Source organism: Poecilia reticulata, linkage group LG16 (assembly GCF_000633615.1).
Source record: "Poecilia reticulata strain Guanapo linkage group LG16, Guppy_female_1.0+MT, whole genome shotgun sequence".
Lineage (NCBI taxonomy): Eukaryota > Metazoa > Chordata > Actinopteri > Cyprinodontiformes > Poeciliidae > Poecilia > Poecilia reticulata.
Genome location: NC_024346.1, coordinates 3,045,015 through 3,060,195, shown reverse-complemented (window position 1 = coordinate 3,060,195; position 15,181 = coordinate 3,045,015). Strand labels below are relative to the sequence as shown.

The following is a 15,181-nucleotide window of genomic DNA, read 5'->3' as shown; positions in this document are numbered from 1 at the left end:
GGATGGTACCGGCTAATTACTGGACACAACGGCACACCACAAAACTCGGTTGTTGTACCAGTAGCTCGCATATATTTTAAGTTTTGCGTCTTTTTCATGGTACAGATCTTGCAGCTTTGGGTAAAAACAATAGGAGCAAGCAGGACCCGGAACCAATCTATGTGGCATAAATTCAAACGGAAATACGTCACCACCTCTCGTGGCATATACCCTATTGCCGCCTTGTATCCCCCCCCCCCCGAAATATAATAAGGATTTTATTTCTGAGCTTGCTGGCTTCCTCACGCATCTTTCTACGAGCTCACCAAATGTAATAGTTATTGGGGATTTTAACATTTATATTGATAATCAAGAGTCTCTACTTTCCAAAGACTTCATATCGTGCTTGGATATGAAGTCCAAAGTCACTAAGCTTTGGACTTCAGCAATACACAACTTTTCCCACGCATACTAAAGGACATATATTGGATTTAATCTGCTGCTCAGGAGTTATACCCACTGACTGTAAAGCGGATTCCCTGCCATTCTCAGACCATTTCTTTTTATCATTTGGAGTTCATATTTCACTTTCTAAATCTAACGTGACATAACCTTCCGTAAAATTAAGGACATTGACCTGGATAATTTATCACATTGTATTAAGACTACCTACTGCTGATCATTTTTCTTCCACAGATGAACTATTGGCTCACTACAACAAAAGTCTTCACAACATCCTGAACAATCTTGCGCCACTTAAAACCAGATCTGTTTCTTTTACTCATATTGCACATTGGTTTAATTCCACTCTTCAACAGTTAAAAACAAAAGGACGTCGCCTTGAAAGACTGTACCGAAAAACTGGTCTCACTGTTCACAAAGACATGTATTCCAGTCACATTCTTTTATACAAAGATGCAATTTCTTCAGCCAAATCAACATATTACTCCACTTTAATCAATTCTAACAAGGATAACTCCAAAACTTTATTTTCTGTACTTGCAAACATTACCAAACCACTAGATTCCCTTCCTCCCCACCTGTATACCTCTGATTTTTGCAACACTTTGGTATAATTTTTACTTCTAAGATAGAAATGATCCATCAGGATCTTATACCCAGTCTCGCCTTAACATCACCTGTCCCATTTTCAGTTGTTCCTACTAATTCATTCTCGGTCTTCAGCCTTCTCTCTGTTGATGATGTCACCAAATTAATTCAAAAATCTAAATCTTCAACCTGCCATTTAGATCCTCTTTCCACTGTTCTTGTTAAAGCCTCTCTCCCCCTCTCATCACTAAAATTATATATTCTTCCCTTACTACTGCTGTTGTTCCCTTGGCTCTCAAAACTGCAGCAATAACCCCAATACTTAAGAAATCTGGTTTAGATCCCAATGAACTTAATAATTTTCATCCTACCTCAAATCTTCCATTTATTTAAAAAATTCTAGAAAAGACAGTTGCTGCTCAACTCCATTCTCATCTTTCCAGCAATAATCTATATGAACAATTCCAATCTGGCTTCCGTCCACTCCACAGTACAGAAACAGCGCTTCTTAAAATTACAAATGATCTCCTTCTTGCTGCTGACTCTGGTTTATTATCGATACTCCTCCTCCTTGATCTGACTGCGGCTTTTGATACAATTTCACATAACATTTTTATTGACACATTATCCTCTCTTGGCATTGTAAATACACCTCACAACTGGTTTCGTTCATATCTCTCAGGCCGCTCTCAGTTTGTTCAGTTAAAATCATTTTCCTCTCATCCAGTTCCAGTCTCCTCAGGTGTTCCAAAGGGCTCTGTCCTGGGACCCTTGTTTATCATTTACCTCTTGCCCCTTGGTAATATTTTTTGCAAACATAACATCCACTTTCACTGCTACGCGGATGACACCCAACACTATATTTCAACCAAACCCAGTTCCATGCTTCCATTTTCCTCCCTCACTGACTGTCTTCTTGAAATAAAACAATGGTTTACTCTTAACTTCCTCAAATTAAATTCCAGTAAAACTGAACTTCTCTTAATTGGTACTAATTCAATACTAAGTAAACTTAATAATTTATCCATTTCAGTTGATAACTCCTCCATTTTCCCCTCCCTTCAGGTTAAGAGTCTGGGTGTCATCCTCGATAGCAGTCTCTCTTTCGCCTCCCATGTCAATAATATCACTCGGTCAGCTTATTTTCATCTCCGAAATATTCGTCGTCTCCGTCCTTCTCTCACTCTACACTCCACTGCTGTTCTGGTCCACAGTTTGGTCACATCTCGTTTAGACTATTGTAATTCTCTACTTTTTGGTCTGCCACAGAAAACTCTGCATAAATTACAAGTGGTTCAAAATTCAGCTGCTCGTATCATTACACAGACCCCTTTAATTCATCATATCACACCTATTTTACAACAGCTCCATTGGCTTCCAATCACATATCGCATCAACTATAAAATACTTCTTCTAACTTTTAAAGTAGTTCACAACCTCACACCTTCATATCTTTCGGACCTCCTTCACATTGCCACACCCACCCGTTCCCTCAGATCCTTTTCTTCTGTCCATTTCACCGTTCCCCCTGCTCGTCTTGTCACTATGGGGAGCAGAGCGGCTCTGGAATTCACTCCCACCTGATCTCCATAACATAGAGTCTTTGCAATATTTTAAGTCCAAACTCAAAACCCATTTGTTTGCACTAGCATACAACCTTTAATTATCTTTGTACTATCTTATAAATCTTGTTTGTGTTTTTATGTTTTTTATTACCGGTATGTATTTTATAATTTGCTTGCTTTTATGTCAAGGTGACCTTGGGTGTCCAGAAAGGCACCTACAAATAAAATGTATTATTATTATATTATTATATATTTTACAGCATACATATAAAAAAGGGATATTAGGTGGCTTTAATTTAAACATAATATTAACCAAAACATAAAGTTCATAAACAATGTGTGAACAGGACAGTCTGACCCTCAGAGGGTTGCTGGTTCCCTTTCCTCAATGTGTTTGAGAGCCCTTGGACAAATCACTAGCAATGCAAATGTTGAGCGAACTTTTAAAACGTCTAAAAAAAAAAAAGAAAGAAAACGAAAACCACAAACATTGTCAGATGTTGATGTTTAGCATGCTGGAAAAAATATGTAGCAGTTGCAACAGCATGCATCGCACAACTCAGAAAAATGGAGAGAGTCGTCCCCTCTGTCCTGGAAGTTTGAACTTGGAAATCTTGTGGGTAAAATTAAAAATGTCTGAACGCATGCACCAAGTGGTCAGGTGCATGAATCCTAATCTCTCAAAATGATGGATTACCTTTAAGAAAAACTGATCAAAGACAGACAATATTATGTTAATACGAACCCTGGTTCCACCATGTCCATCCTGAGATGGTGAGACTCTCACTGATCACCTCAGACCTGAGATTTGTGCTTCTAGTAACATACAGACCCATCAGTGTGTAGAAAAGTTTGTTACATCAGAATTTATTCAGCAAATGTGTATCATATACTCTTTAGTGAATTGACTATTTAGTGAGAAAGCCAAAAACTATCTCAAGTATTATTAAAAGCATTTGTTGTGAAATTGAATGTTATTTCAAATGTTGTCATTTCTGTTTACAATTTCTAATGCGATACTATAAAATGTGCATGAAAAAGTCAATGATGAAAAACAGCTACTGAATCCAAAGTTGTCTGTTGAAAAGCTCCACTGTTGAGTGAATGTGGTAACAGTGTGAAGGTGGACAGAGATGAACAGGGACCAAAAAATACACTGTTAAAAAACATTTAAAAGGTATTTATTTAGATAACAGATAAGAACTTACCTTAAAGTTTCAAGTTTACAGACTGTTTTGGAAATGCCGTCACACAGCAGCTTCAGTCCTGAATCTTTCATGTCGTTGTTACTCAGGTCCAAATCTTTCAATAAACAGCACGAATAGCCGAGAATATTTCCCACAAAGGTATAGGCTGTCTCATTCAGGAAACAGCAACTGAGTCTAAATACAAACAAGAAGTTAATAACAAAATTTTCATCTAATTTATTTCAGTACAAGCAATGTGTGGTTGTTTTTTGACTTACACAACTTTAGTTGAGCTTCCTAAGAATACTGTAAAACTCTCTTCTTTTGAAATATAATACTTTCTCAGATCAAAGTTTTTCTCATAGTCCTCTGAAGACAGCAGAGTGTGGAACAGTGCTGCCCACTGAGCTTTTGACAGATTTTCTGTCTCCAGTTTTCCTGATTTCAAGACTTGTTCAATCTCTGTCATTAAAGAAAGTTCCTTCAGTTCATTTAGACAGTGAAATAAATTGGCTTTATCAAAGGGACACCGAATATCTTCAATCTGCTTCTCGATGTATTCAACTATGTCTTTCAAGGAACTGCTTGATGTTTTTCTTTTTGTCACAAAGCCTTGGAGGAGCCTCTGATTGGTTTCCAGATTAAGACCAAGAAGGAACCTCAGACACAGATCCAGTTTGCCACCAGGAGCATCAATAGCTTTCTTTACAGCTGTCTTGTAGAACTGCTCAAATTGTTCTTCAGACATCTTTGACCCAGGTGAGACTGATTCCTCTTCGGCCAGCAGATTGACTCCAGTGTTGATGAATGTCAGATGGACATGAAGAGCAGCCAAAAACTCCTGAATGCTCAAGTGGACAAAGCAGAACATGTTCTGATGGAAAAACCCTTTCTCCTCCTGAAAGATCTCTGTGAACACCCCTGAATACACTGAGGCTGCTCTGACATCAATGCCGCACTCAGTCAGGTCAGATTCATAGAAAACCAGGTTGCCTTTCATTAACTGCTCAAAGGCCAGTTTTCCCAAGGATGTAATAATTTCCCTGGTCTCTGGAGTCCAGAAGGCATTTTTTTCAGCCTTTTCATCATACTTGACATTTTTCACCTTGGACAAAACCACCAGGTAGAGGATATACATCTCTGTCAGGGATTTGGGTAGGTCTGCTTCTTCTCTGGCTTTAATGGCGTCTTCTAGAACAGTAGCAATGACCCAGCAGAAAACAGGAATATGACACATGATGTAGAGACTTCTTGATGATTTGATGTGAGAAATTATCCTTCTGCTTTCCTCTTCCTCTGTGAATCTCTTTCTGAAGTACTCCTCCTTCTGAGGGTCATTGAATCCTTGGATTTCCGTTACCAGGTCAACAAACTGARGAGGGATCAGATGGGCCGCTGCAGGTCGAGTTGTGATCCAGAYKYGAGCTGAAGGAAGCAGCCTCCCCTTGATAAGGTTTGCCAGCAGTACCTCTAATGATGCRGACTGTCTAACATCRGTCAGGACCTCTTTGGTTTTCAGATCCAGAACAAATCGACACTCATCCAGACCATCAAAGATGAACAAAACTCTGAAGTGATCAAAACTGTAGATTCCTGCTTCTTTGATTTCAGGGAAGAAGAGATGAATAAGTTCAACCAAACTGAACMTTTTCTCCTTCACCAWGTTCAGYCCTCTAAAGSAAAATGGAAATGTGAACTGGATGTCCTGGTTATTTTTTCCTTCAGCCCAGTCCAGAGCAAACTTCTGTGTCAAGACTGTTTTTCCAATGCCAGCTACTCCCTCTGTCATCACTGTTCTGATTGGTTTATCTCTTCCAGTAATGGGTTTGAAGAGCTCTTCGCGTCTGATTGTTAGTGGTTTAACTGTCTTTCTGAGAGCTTTTTCAAAATGTTTCACTTCATGATCACTGATGGCCTCTTCATGTCCTTCAGTTATGTAGAGCTCAGTGTAGATCTTATTGAGAAGGGTTGGATGACCTTCTTTGGCATTTCCTTCAAACACATATTCCAGTCTCATCTTCAGGTTGGATTTGAGTTTAGATTGGCATTTAGACATAACACTTTCTGCAAATGTGTAAAATGAGAAAACAAAGCATTAGACAAATTTTACTTTTCATCTCTTTTAAAGTATAAGAGCTTTCTCACTAATGAAGACCGATAAATTGAGTCGTTATTGACATTTCTACAGATTTAATCAACATTTTGAAATGAAAGATGATTAATTCCTTCCTATGACAACAAAGCACAAAGTTACACAGCCTAAAGAAATATTTCAGTCTGAAATTAATTTAGGGCACATGCAGACCTCAAACTCTCAACAAAACATCCAGTAGTTTAAATAATCACTGTCATTCAAAAAAATTTTATTGTGGTGTTTATCTATATTGAAGTTAATACTTAATTACAAACTACAGGGGGTCTTTGATTACTACATGGAAATTCAATTAATTTATTGAAGGTTTTCATTAAGCTGTTCACAAATTTGATGTACATTCTGTGTACTTTAAATAAATTATTGTAGGAAAAATATTATTAATGCGTTCTATTTTTGGATTTCTTTTATACCCCTCAATACTTTCTCTCAAATAAAGCAACTAGATCTAAACATCCATGAAAAATTTACAGAAAATGTTACATTTTATCTTACTGTTTAGTAGAGCAAAGGCCAACTCTTCTTGCTTCATTCTTCTCAAATACTTCAAGGTAATGTCCAGAAAAGCTTCTTTGGACATTTTCTTCTGCTCTTCCTCCTCCCAGTTTATCACGTCTTCATCCTCATCTTGGTTATGAACAGGTTCTCTGTTTAGGAGCTTATGAAAACTTCTCAGCTCATTCTCAACAAACACAACAATGTTCCCCTCAAGATTCTGTAATAAAACAGAAATGCAATTGGATTTTTTTCAGGGAGAAAATTAAAAATTCATCTCGTCTCTGACAAATATTATGAAAGTAATAATGTTAAAACAATCTGAAATAAATTGACCTCGATTGAGCTGATTCAGCTCTGTTCAATATTAATAGGCATAATGCTAACTGTAATTTCTTGTCACAAACCAGCAATGCAAAACAGTGCTGAGAAAAAAATCACATATGATGTTTCTGCTTTTTAGTCACTGTGTTGTCCTTAAGACATTTCTATAAATAAGTAAGCTCATAAGGTTAAATAAATAATTCTAAATGTATTTCGGTGTAATTAAAAATGATTGCAAATTGTTTAGACAAACAATTCATGCTTTATATAAGTTTGTATAAAAAAATACATTATCGGTCAATTCTACTTCCGGTATTCCGTTTTTGCTTCGAAAAGAGGTTCACATGCAAGAGGCAGCATGGAAATGTTATCAGATGCCATCCACTCTAAATTGTCATGCAGGAACGCCGTAAGTTACATCATATGGCAGATTATACTGTTTAGTTGGATATTATTGTTGATTTTCCTGTAAAGTTATTTTATCAAACTTGAACCACTTAGTTTGGTTATATATGTCGCTACATGTTGAGATAGAGCGCATTTTTTGTCATTTCAGTTTTCAACACATGTATATGAAGACAATTAAACAAGCTGCAACTAAACTCCAGGGTCTCCATTTGTGGTTGAACTTGGTCTCACCAACAGCTATGCTGAAAACACTGCAGTCACACTTAAATGTTTAAGTTAATCAAACACATTTTAAGAACAAAGACCTGAGCAAATATAGCAAGTCATGTCCAAATACTATGTATATAAAGCAACATAAAAAATTGACTGCAAGTTATTACAAACACTTAATAGCAGTTGTTACTTAAATCATCAGTTTAAATCATTTGCCTCTGTATTTTGCATTTACACAAGTTATCTTTGATGTAAAAATTGTTTAATGACACAAAATATTTATCTGGGACAGAAAAACAAAAACAGAAGAAACCTGAAAAAAGGCAAATAGTTTAAATTGTTTGATAAATACCTAAATTTGATTTATCTAGCATCCTCATTTTGTTTTCACTTATAGTTACTGACCTTAAATGTTGTGTCCATGTCTGCCTGTGGGGGGATTCTGACTTGAGGTCTTAATTTGTTACTGAAAAGAGATTGAAACAAATCAAAGACATTTCCACATAAGCAACAACTTAATCTAGTTAAGTTTCCACTTAAAAGCACATAATTGAGACTGCATCAAATAGCAACCTACAAAAGTTTCACATCCCCAGAACTATGGTCATTATGGTTATACTGAAAACTTCAATGCAAGACCTTCTATTTGCCAAGAAGGGCATAAACGTGAAGTGAACAAAGGGAGAAATCTGATATGTTTAAAGCAGGGCCAAGTTATAAAACAACATCCAAAAGAGCTTTGAATATCTCAAATACACATTTAAAATCAAAGATTAAAAAATACTGATTACATAACATTCAACAAGGAAATTTGATGTAAAATTCAAAATGAATAACTTTGTTGCAGATTGTGATGTTTTCTGTTTCAGATCCTGAAGTAATAAAGAGATTTGTGGTAGAAGTACAAACTGATGCACACATGCACGAAACCTCATGAAGTGTCTAAAATGTTGATATTGTTATAAGCAGATTACCATTACAAGCATCTTAGGTTACCAGATGTCATTCAGCATTTTTACCTCTCAGATTTGAGCTGCTGGTCATCAAGTTCAGAGAGTTTGGTCACATGTGACTCATCTTTGTCCTGAGATGGGCTTCTGACAGAGTGACCTTTACACAAGAAAGTCAACATGCAGGATCAAATTAGTACATTCATAAGATGCTGGACCAGTCGACGTAGCATTTAGTATATTGTTGTTCATCTGCCTATTCATCCTGTGGAAGTATCACCTTTAAAGATTTTAACTTGTCCAGGCCAAACTGATATGTCAGTTTCACACTTGCTCTTTTGGTTTTCTGCATATGATGTACCTTTAGCTGTTCTATAGGCTGCTAAGAAATACAACAGTGATGTGTTCAAAATCACTGTTGTATAACGTATTGTTTTACTTTTCAGCAGGCTGTAGGCAAAGCCTGCTGAAGTGTTTTTTTTTATTTTATTATTATTATTGCATAATAAAAGTCCTTGGTAGCTCTGCGTGATGGGAGACCTATAGGCTGAGAGGCTACATGTAAAACATTAAGGGCTGCCAAATTTGTTGTAATTCTAATTACTCATTATATAAACTGGACAAAGTAATTTAAAAATGTCCTATTGATGTGTGCATAAAAAAACACTGTTGTACAAACAAATGAAAATGTTCTCCTACTGGACGACAGAGCATCAGCAAAGTCTTCATGCTTCATCATCCTCAGAAACTCCCTCAGGAAGTTCATGACCTCCTCTTCTTCTCCGGTAAGGATCTTCTCTCTTTCCTCACAGTGAAACACGTCTCCGATCACATCATGTGTCCAAAGGGGTTTCTGGTAATTGGGAGTAAACAGCTGATGCAGCTTCTTCAGTTCGTTCCTTACAAGAGTGACAGTTTCCCTCTCAAGTCTCTGTAAGCATACATTTTATTTTTAGATCGTTTAATCACTTATACAATATGTTTAGGTACTACTCTCTTATCTATTTATGATGCAAGGTTTGGAATAAAACTTGTTTAAAAAAATGAACACACAAAGTATAAACAGTCTTTCCATGTGAAAGACTGTTTACATGGAAAACAGTCCATGTATCAACAATTAGTTGTTGATACAAATTAACTGTTGCATCAACAACAAATTTTTTACATGTAAAATAATGATAGTTTTCATATTGTTTCTTCACAGACAGCTTTTCTCTGTTAATTTATGGCAAATTGGTTTTGAGTAATCTCTTGATTCTGAGGTTAATGGTTAAATACATAAAATAAAGTTTCCAGCTTTGTTTTCATATAAAACTATGCCAAAGCACACATGAAAGAGTATTTTTGCTCCAGGTAGGATGATTTTGTCTGGCTCCTGGGTTGTTTTAGTTTTTGGTTTTCTCCTGAGTTTACATTTTGATCACTTGTTATTTTTGTTCATTCTTATTAGTTATTTGTTTTTGGTCTTGCTCAGTCTTTACATAGTGGTTTATTTATGTATGTATAGAGTTAACAATGTAACTTCATTCTCTGTTCAATATTTTTTTATTCCTGTAGATTTATGTTTTGCCCGCTCCCCAGATATTGTTTTCCTGTCCTTTTCTCCTCCAGCACTATTACTCTCTTTCCCTCAGCCTGCCTGTCTGGTCTCCTCTCTCAGCTGCATTCTGTCCTCTATTTTGTGGGGGAAAAAATCCACACAAACTGTCCTTGAGGCTCACTCACAGGTTTTAATGAATAAACAAATGTTTATGTTCAACTGTTACATAATTTTTAGTGGACATATGTTGATGAAAAAGACTAGTACAACACTAACTGTTAAAAACCAATTAGACATAGTTTATGCTTCACAGTCCGTTTAATTTTGAAACAGTTACCTCAAAAACTTTATGAAGGTCTCCATGAAAATTGCTGGTCTCCTCTAGTATTTCGTCATCAGATCTGTGGAGAGCCATTATTCATAAGTGTGTAATTTGCTTTAACATGAAACACAACTAAGTAAATAAATATATTTCATGTACATTTATATAATATCATGCCAAAGCACTTGAAATGACCAAAAATTTGCTTGAACACAATGCAGAGTTAAATCACCCTGAAAGTGAAGAACTTTTAAAGTTAGTAGGGTAATTCATAGAGTTCTCACTCCTTAGGGACACAACACTCGGTGTGGAAGAGTTTCCTGTTTTATATCTGAAACAGTAAAAAAAAAAAACAGCATTGGCAAAATGAATGACTAGGACAAAGATGTTTGAATAAATTTGTAAAACAAACTGAATTAGCAGAAATGTAGTGTTTGGAACCAAGTTGATAATCCAAGAATTGATTATTATTCATTGTAAATCAGATTTCAGAAGACTTGTTCGATTTCCTTTGGTTGGTTGCAAAATAATCTAAAATCACTAAAATTCAAGCAACAAAAATGTAAAGAAAAAAAACAGAAACATAAAAAGGATCACTCAGTCATGATGAAGAAAAACACAACTAAATATGCTGCAGTGTGTTTCTGCAATGACCGTAGACCATTTGATATATCTAATAAAATTAAAAGATTAAAAGTAGATTTCACTCACCCTGATAATGAAGAACTTTTAAAGTTAGTAGGGTAATTCATAGAGTTCTCACTCTTTAGGGACACAACGCTCGGTGTGGAAGAGTTTCCCGTTTTATTTCCGAAACTGTTAAAAAAAGCATTATTGGCAAAATGAATGACTAGTACAAAGATGTGCAATTGCAAAATTTGTAAAATAAACTGAATTAGCAGAAATTTAGTGTTTTGAACCAAGTTGATAATTATTCATAGCAAATAAGATTTCAGAAAACATGTTCAGTTTTCTTTGGTTTGTTCCAAAATAATCTAAAATCACTACAAAAAAATGTAAAGAATAACAGAAACATAAAAAGGATCACTCAGTCATGATGAAGAAAACCAACTAAATATGATGTAGTGTGTTTCTGCAATGACCTTAGACCATTTGATATATCTGATAAAATTCAAAGCAGATTTCACTCACCCTGATAATGAAGAACTTTTAAAGTTAGTAGGGTAATTCATAGAGTTCTCACTCTTTAGGGACACAACGCTCGGTGTGGAAGAGTTTCCCGTTTTATTTCTTAAGCTGTTCAAAAAATGCAGCATTGGCAAAATGAATGACTAGGACAAAGATGTTTGATTACAAAAGACTTGTTCAATTTCCTTTGGTTGGTTCCAAAATAATCTAAAATCACTACAAAAAAATGTAAAGAAAAACAGAAACATATAAAGAAACAAGAATACAAAGGATCGACTATCGAATATGCTGTAGTGTGTTTCTGCAATGACCTTAGACCATTTGATAAATCTGATAAAAGCAGATTTCACTCACCCTGAAAATGAAGAACGTTTAAAATTAATAGGGTAATTCATTGAGTCGTTGCTCTTCAGGGACACAACACTTGGTGTAGGAGAGCTTATTGTTCTCCGCATCAAACTGTAGGAAAATAAAGGACTTCAGTTGAGGATGTTTTCTTAAAAGAGAATAAAATCAACTTTATAGATTTCTTACTGTTTGAAACCAATTGGGTAATTCAAGGATTTGTTCTGTTTTATGGGGAGCTTCGTCTGCTCTGTCCTAAAATAATTAAAGATAAAATTCAAGCAATAAGTAAAAAAGATATTATGAAATCATGAAAAAAGAAGATCAATTACAAAATCTGAAGGTTACGTAGATCAGATAGCTGAAAAAGAAACAGGGATATAAAAGATCACTCAGAATAATGAATTCTGAGGTTGGTAATATGCATGATAAATGGAATAACTAGAAGTCATTTTTATTGCTAACTCATCATGGCGATAATGTTGATGTTAAAACTAATTAAGAGGCAAATATAGAAAAGATCAAAGAGCCATAAAGCCAAGATAAACCCAAAAAGACAAACAAAACTTTCACAAAATGTGAAAAGCAGGACAAGATTTTTAAAGTTTACTGAAACATGGAAAATGTAAAATTATGTTTATAAAAATGGAAAGGCTATATTACAAAATAAAAAATAATGATTGATTTACATTGAAGCTCCATCTTCCTTTTGGAAAGTCGGAGGATTATCCATGGATTTCTGATTTTTTAGGGAAAGACTCTGTGAATCAGATGTGGAGTTTTTCTCCTCGTTCCTGAAACAAATCAAGCATTTTCAGATTTCAAGTCAAAGAAAAGATTACGTCCAATGAAATGTGTTGCAAATTAGCAGGTTTGACTATACGGAAATATTGTTTCACATAATGTTTAACACATTAGAGTCTTAAATCCTCTTACCTCTGAGGTCTGACCTGTGTGCCGTTTTCATAGGACCGACCTTCATTTATGGACACAGACGCCTCTTTGGTTTCCTCAGACTGACTCATTGCAAAGTTTCCTTTAGAAAGACAAAACGCTGCATTAGTTACAGTTCTTCCTTAATGTTATCTCAACGTCTCACAGACCTGGACCCAACACAACTATGTCTGGGGTTTACAACTCAAAAGGTGAAGGCATGTAAATCTGGAGAAAATGGAACAATTCTGCTAAATACATTACATCAATAAGGCTCCTCATCCTTCTGTCTTGATATTTGATTCCCCAGCCACCTTTTAAATGTATTTTTTATATGCACTGATTGTCAACTTGGGTATTTGGGTTTTGTTGTCATTTGTCTAACAGGTCTTGCCACATTTAGCTCATAAGACGTTGTGTAACATGTTCATCACTTTCTGTTTAGTTTCCTGGTTTATCCTACTATTCTGTTTCTTTTTTTATTTACTTGTTGGACCTTTTCTTTTTGGTTCCCCAGTCTGGTCAGTAATCACACTCCCCAGTATTTAAGCTCCTGAATTTTTGACATTTGATCCTGGATTCTTCTGTCATCCTGCCATTTTGTCTGGACCTGATTTCATGCATTTCCCCCTGTACGTTGCCCTTGATATGACATGACAAAACAAGTACAGTCAGTTCTGTACTTGGGTTTCAATATAAACAAAAATGAGACACTGACATTAATGAAATAAATTAATGTCTGTCATAATTATTTGACCCAGGTAATTATCTGAGTCTAAAAAACTGTCTGGATTTTAGTTTTTTCTCTTCCTACATCACTTAGAAAAATAGCGCTTCTTATGCCACTTTATTTCTCTTTCTCTTTGCATTTATTATTTCAGATGAAAAATTGCCTGTGAGCATCCTCAACACATCAGCCTCCATGCAACAGGTCTTCATTTCTTATATTTCTACCTCACGATAGAACAAAATATGTTCTCAAACAGTTATAACTCAATACATTTTCTGTTTGACCACATGAGATAGAAAACAAAAGACAAATAACACATTTAAATATATCTGACAGTATTTTTGCTGGTTTCTGTCAAACTGACAATGTTTCCATATAAGAGCTATTTTCTGAAAATGTATAATTAGTAGTCATTTATGTAATGAGAGACACAGATATATAAATTATAAAAACAGAATAAAGCCAATGTTACTTTACCGTATATGTGTCCAAGACAGACATGCATCCACACTGAGAGGTAAATGAAAAATACTTTGTTTCCTCATTCTCTTCCCTGTACAACAAGATGGCAAACAGGTTCTTCAGGTTTGGACTCCAATCTGACGTTGGAGGTTTACCTGAGATTTCAGTCTCTCCAGCAATGAACAGAAGTGGGACACAGCCGAGAGTAGAAAAACTCAAATAAAAGTTTGGTAAAAGAATAAAACTGAAATTTACAATAAATATGAATTAATAAGGATTTATCAAATATTTTAAAAATCCCAAAATACATATGACAAACAAATGAAGTAAAGATTTTCCAAAAATGATAATTTTGTAAATTTATTACATCGCCTGCTTAGAGTCTAAATCTACTTTTGATATAAATCCAATTAAGTAAACACTACTAGAAGATTTTGAGGAGCACATTTTCAATAATCACTCAAATATATCACCTCTAAAAACATTTTCCTCAGATGTACTTTAAAAGAGAGTTCAATGGATGGATTATTGTCCAGATAGTTTCTATATATGTTCAGACATGTAAACATAAAAATGTAGCAGAACATATAAAATATCTAAAAATAAAATCTTATGAGATAACGTGGAAACAGTCTCCTTATCTTGAATGGTTGAATGGGATTTCTGGAACATCTGTTATGTGAAAATAAATATTCATTCTAAAACACAAGATATTACAAACACAACCCTGATCATACTCTTCATCAGACCTCTTCAACACACCAAGATAAATGTAGCATAAATGTGCATTTTCCAAATTCAAATTCCCCTAACACATGCAGAAAACCATAGGATCAACATTTCAGAGAAGCCTGCTGGAGCTGTTCACTTGCTGTTTGAATAGTGAAAGGGAGTTATGCTTTCACAAATTGATCAAATAAAACAGCAACTTTCATCAGATTAAATAGTTTTTTTTTTTTTTTTACTGCAGGCTAAATATCTAAATATAATTTACGTGTTTAAGTTCTCGTCTTAGAATTATATCCTACATTTACAGGATGTAAATCAGAACAACCCAATTTTCAGAAATTCTGTGCAATAATATTTTTTATTTGATTCAGCAATGGACGTACATTTTTCCAGGAATTATAGATGTTTTGACTGGAAAGTCTCAACTTTTTTTCCACATGAGACAACAAAGGTCTCATAGATACGAAGGAATTTCATGAGAATAAACTCACTGGTGCTGCTTGTTTTCTTTCTGTCACTGGAAAGTTCTGGAAGCTGCTTTTAGCACCACAGGAATCCTGTTCAACTGGAACTGAAGGCATTCACAGAAGGATAGACAAACATTTAAGATGATATTTATAGTATACCAACACATTGTCTACAGCTCCA

At 35.1% G+C, this 15,181-nt stretch overlaps 1 protein-coding gene across 1 annotated transcript in view; it reads right to left on the bottom strand.

Annotated features, from left to right (window-relative positions):
- LOC103477720 (protein NLRC3-like) overlaps nt 1-13,829 on the bottom strand; it is a 15,114-nt gene extending 1,285 nt beyond the window's left edge. Inside the window, exons 1-15 of the mRNA XM_017309318.1 lie at nt 13,820-13,829; nt 12,616-12,715; nt 12,369-12,473; nt 11,869-11,934; nt 11,689-11,793; nt 11,338-11,442; nt 10,897-11,001; nt 10,418-10,516; nt 10,201-10,264; nt 9,023-9,254; nt 8,393-8,483; nt 7,779-7,839; nt 6,429-6,648; nt 4,120-5,845; nt 3,803-3,976 (exon numbers count right to left, since the gene is read on the bottom strand). Coding sequence (XP_017164807.1) covers nt 3,803-3,976; nt 4,120-5,845; nt 6,429-6,648; nt 7,779-7,839; nt 8,393-8,483; nt 9,023-9,254; nt 10,201-10,264; nt 10,418-10,516; nt 10,897-11,001; nt 11,338-11,442; nt 11,689-11,793; nt 11,869-11,934; nt 12,369-12,473; nt 12,616-12,704 — 3,242 coding nt within the window. The 5' untranslated portion in view covers nt 12,705-12,715; nt 13,820-13,829. The remainder of the gene's footprint in view (nt 1-3,802; nt 3,977-4,119; nt 5,846-6,428; nt 6,649-7,778; nt 7,840-8,392; nt 8,484-9,022; nt 9,255-10,200; nt 10,265-10,417; nt 10,517-10,896; nt 11,002-11,337; nt 11,443-11,688; nt 11,794-11,868; nt 11,935-12,368; nt 12,474-12,615; nt 12,716-13,819) is intronic.
- Between the last annotated feature and the right edge of the window lie 1,352 nt (nt 13,830-15,181).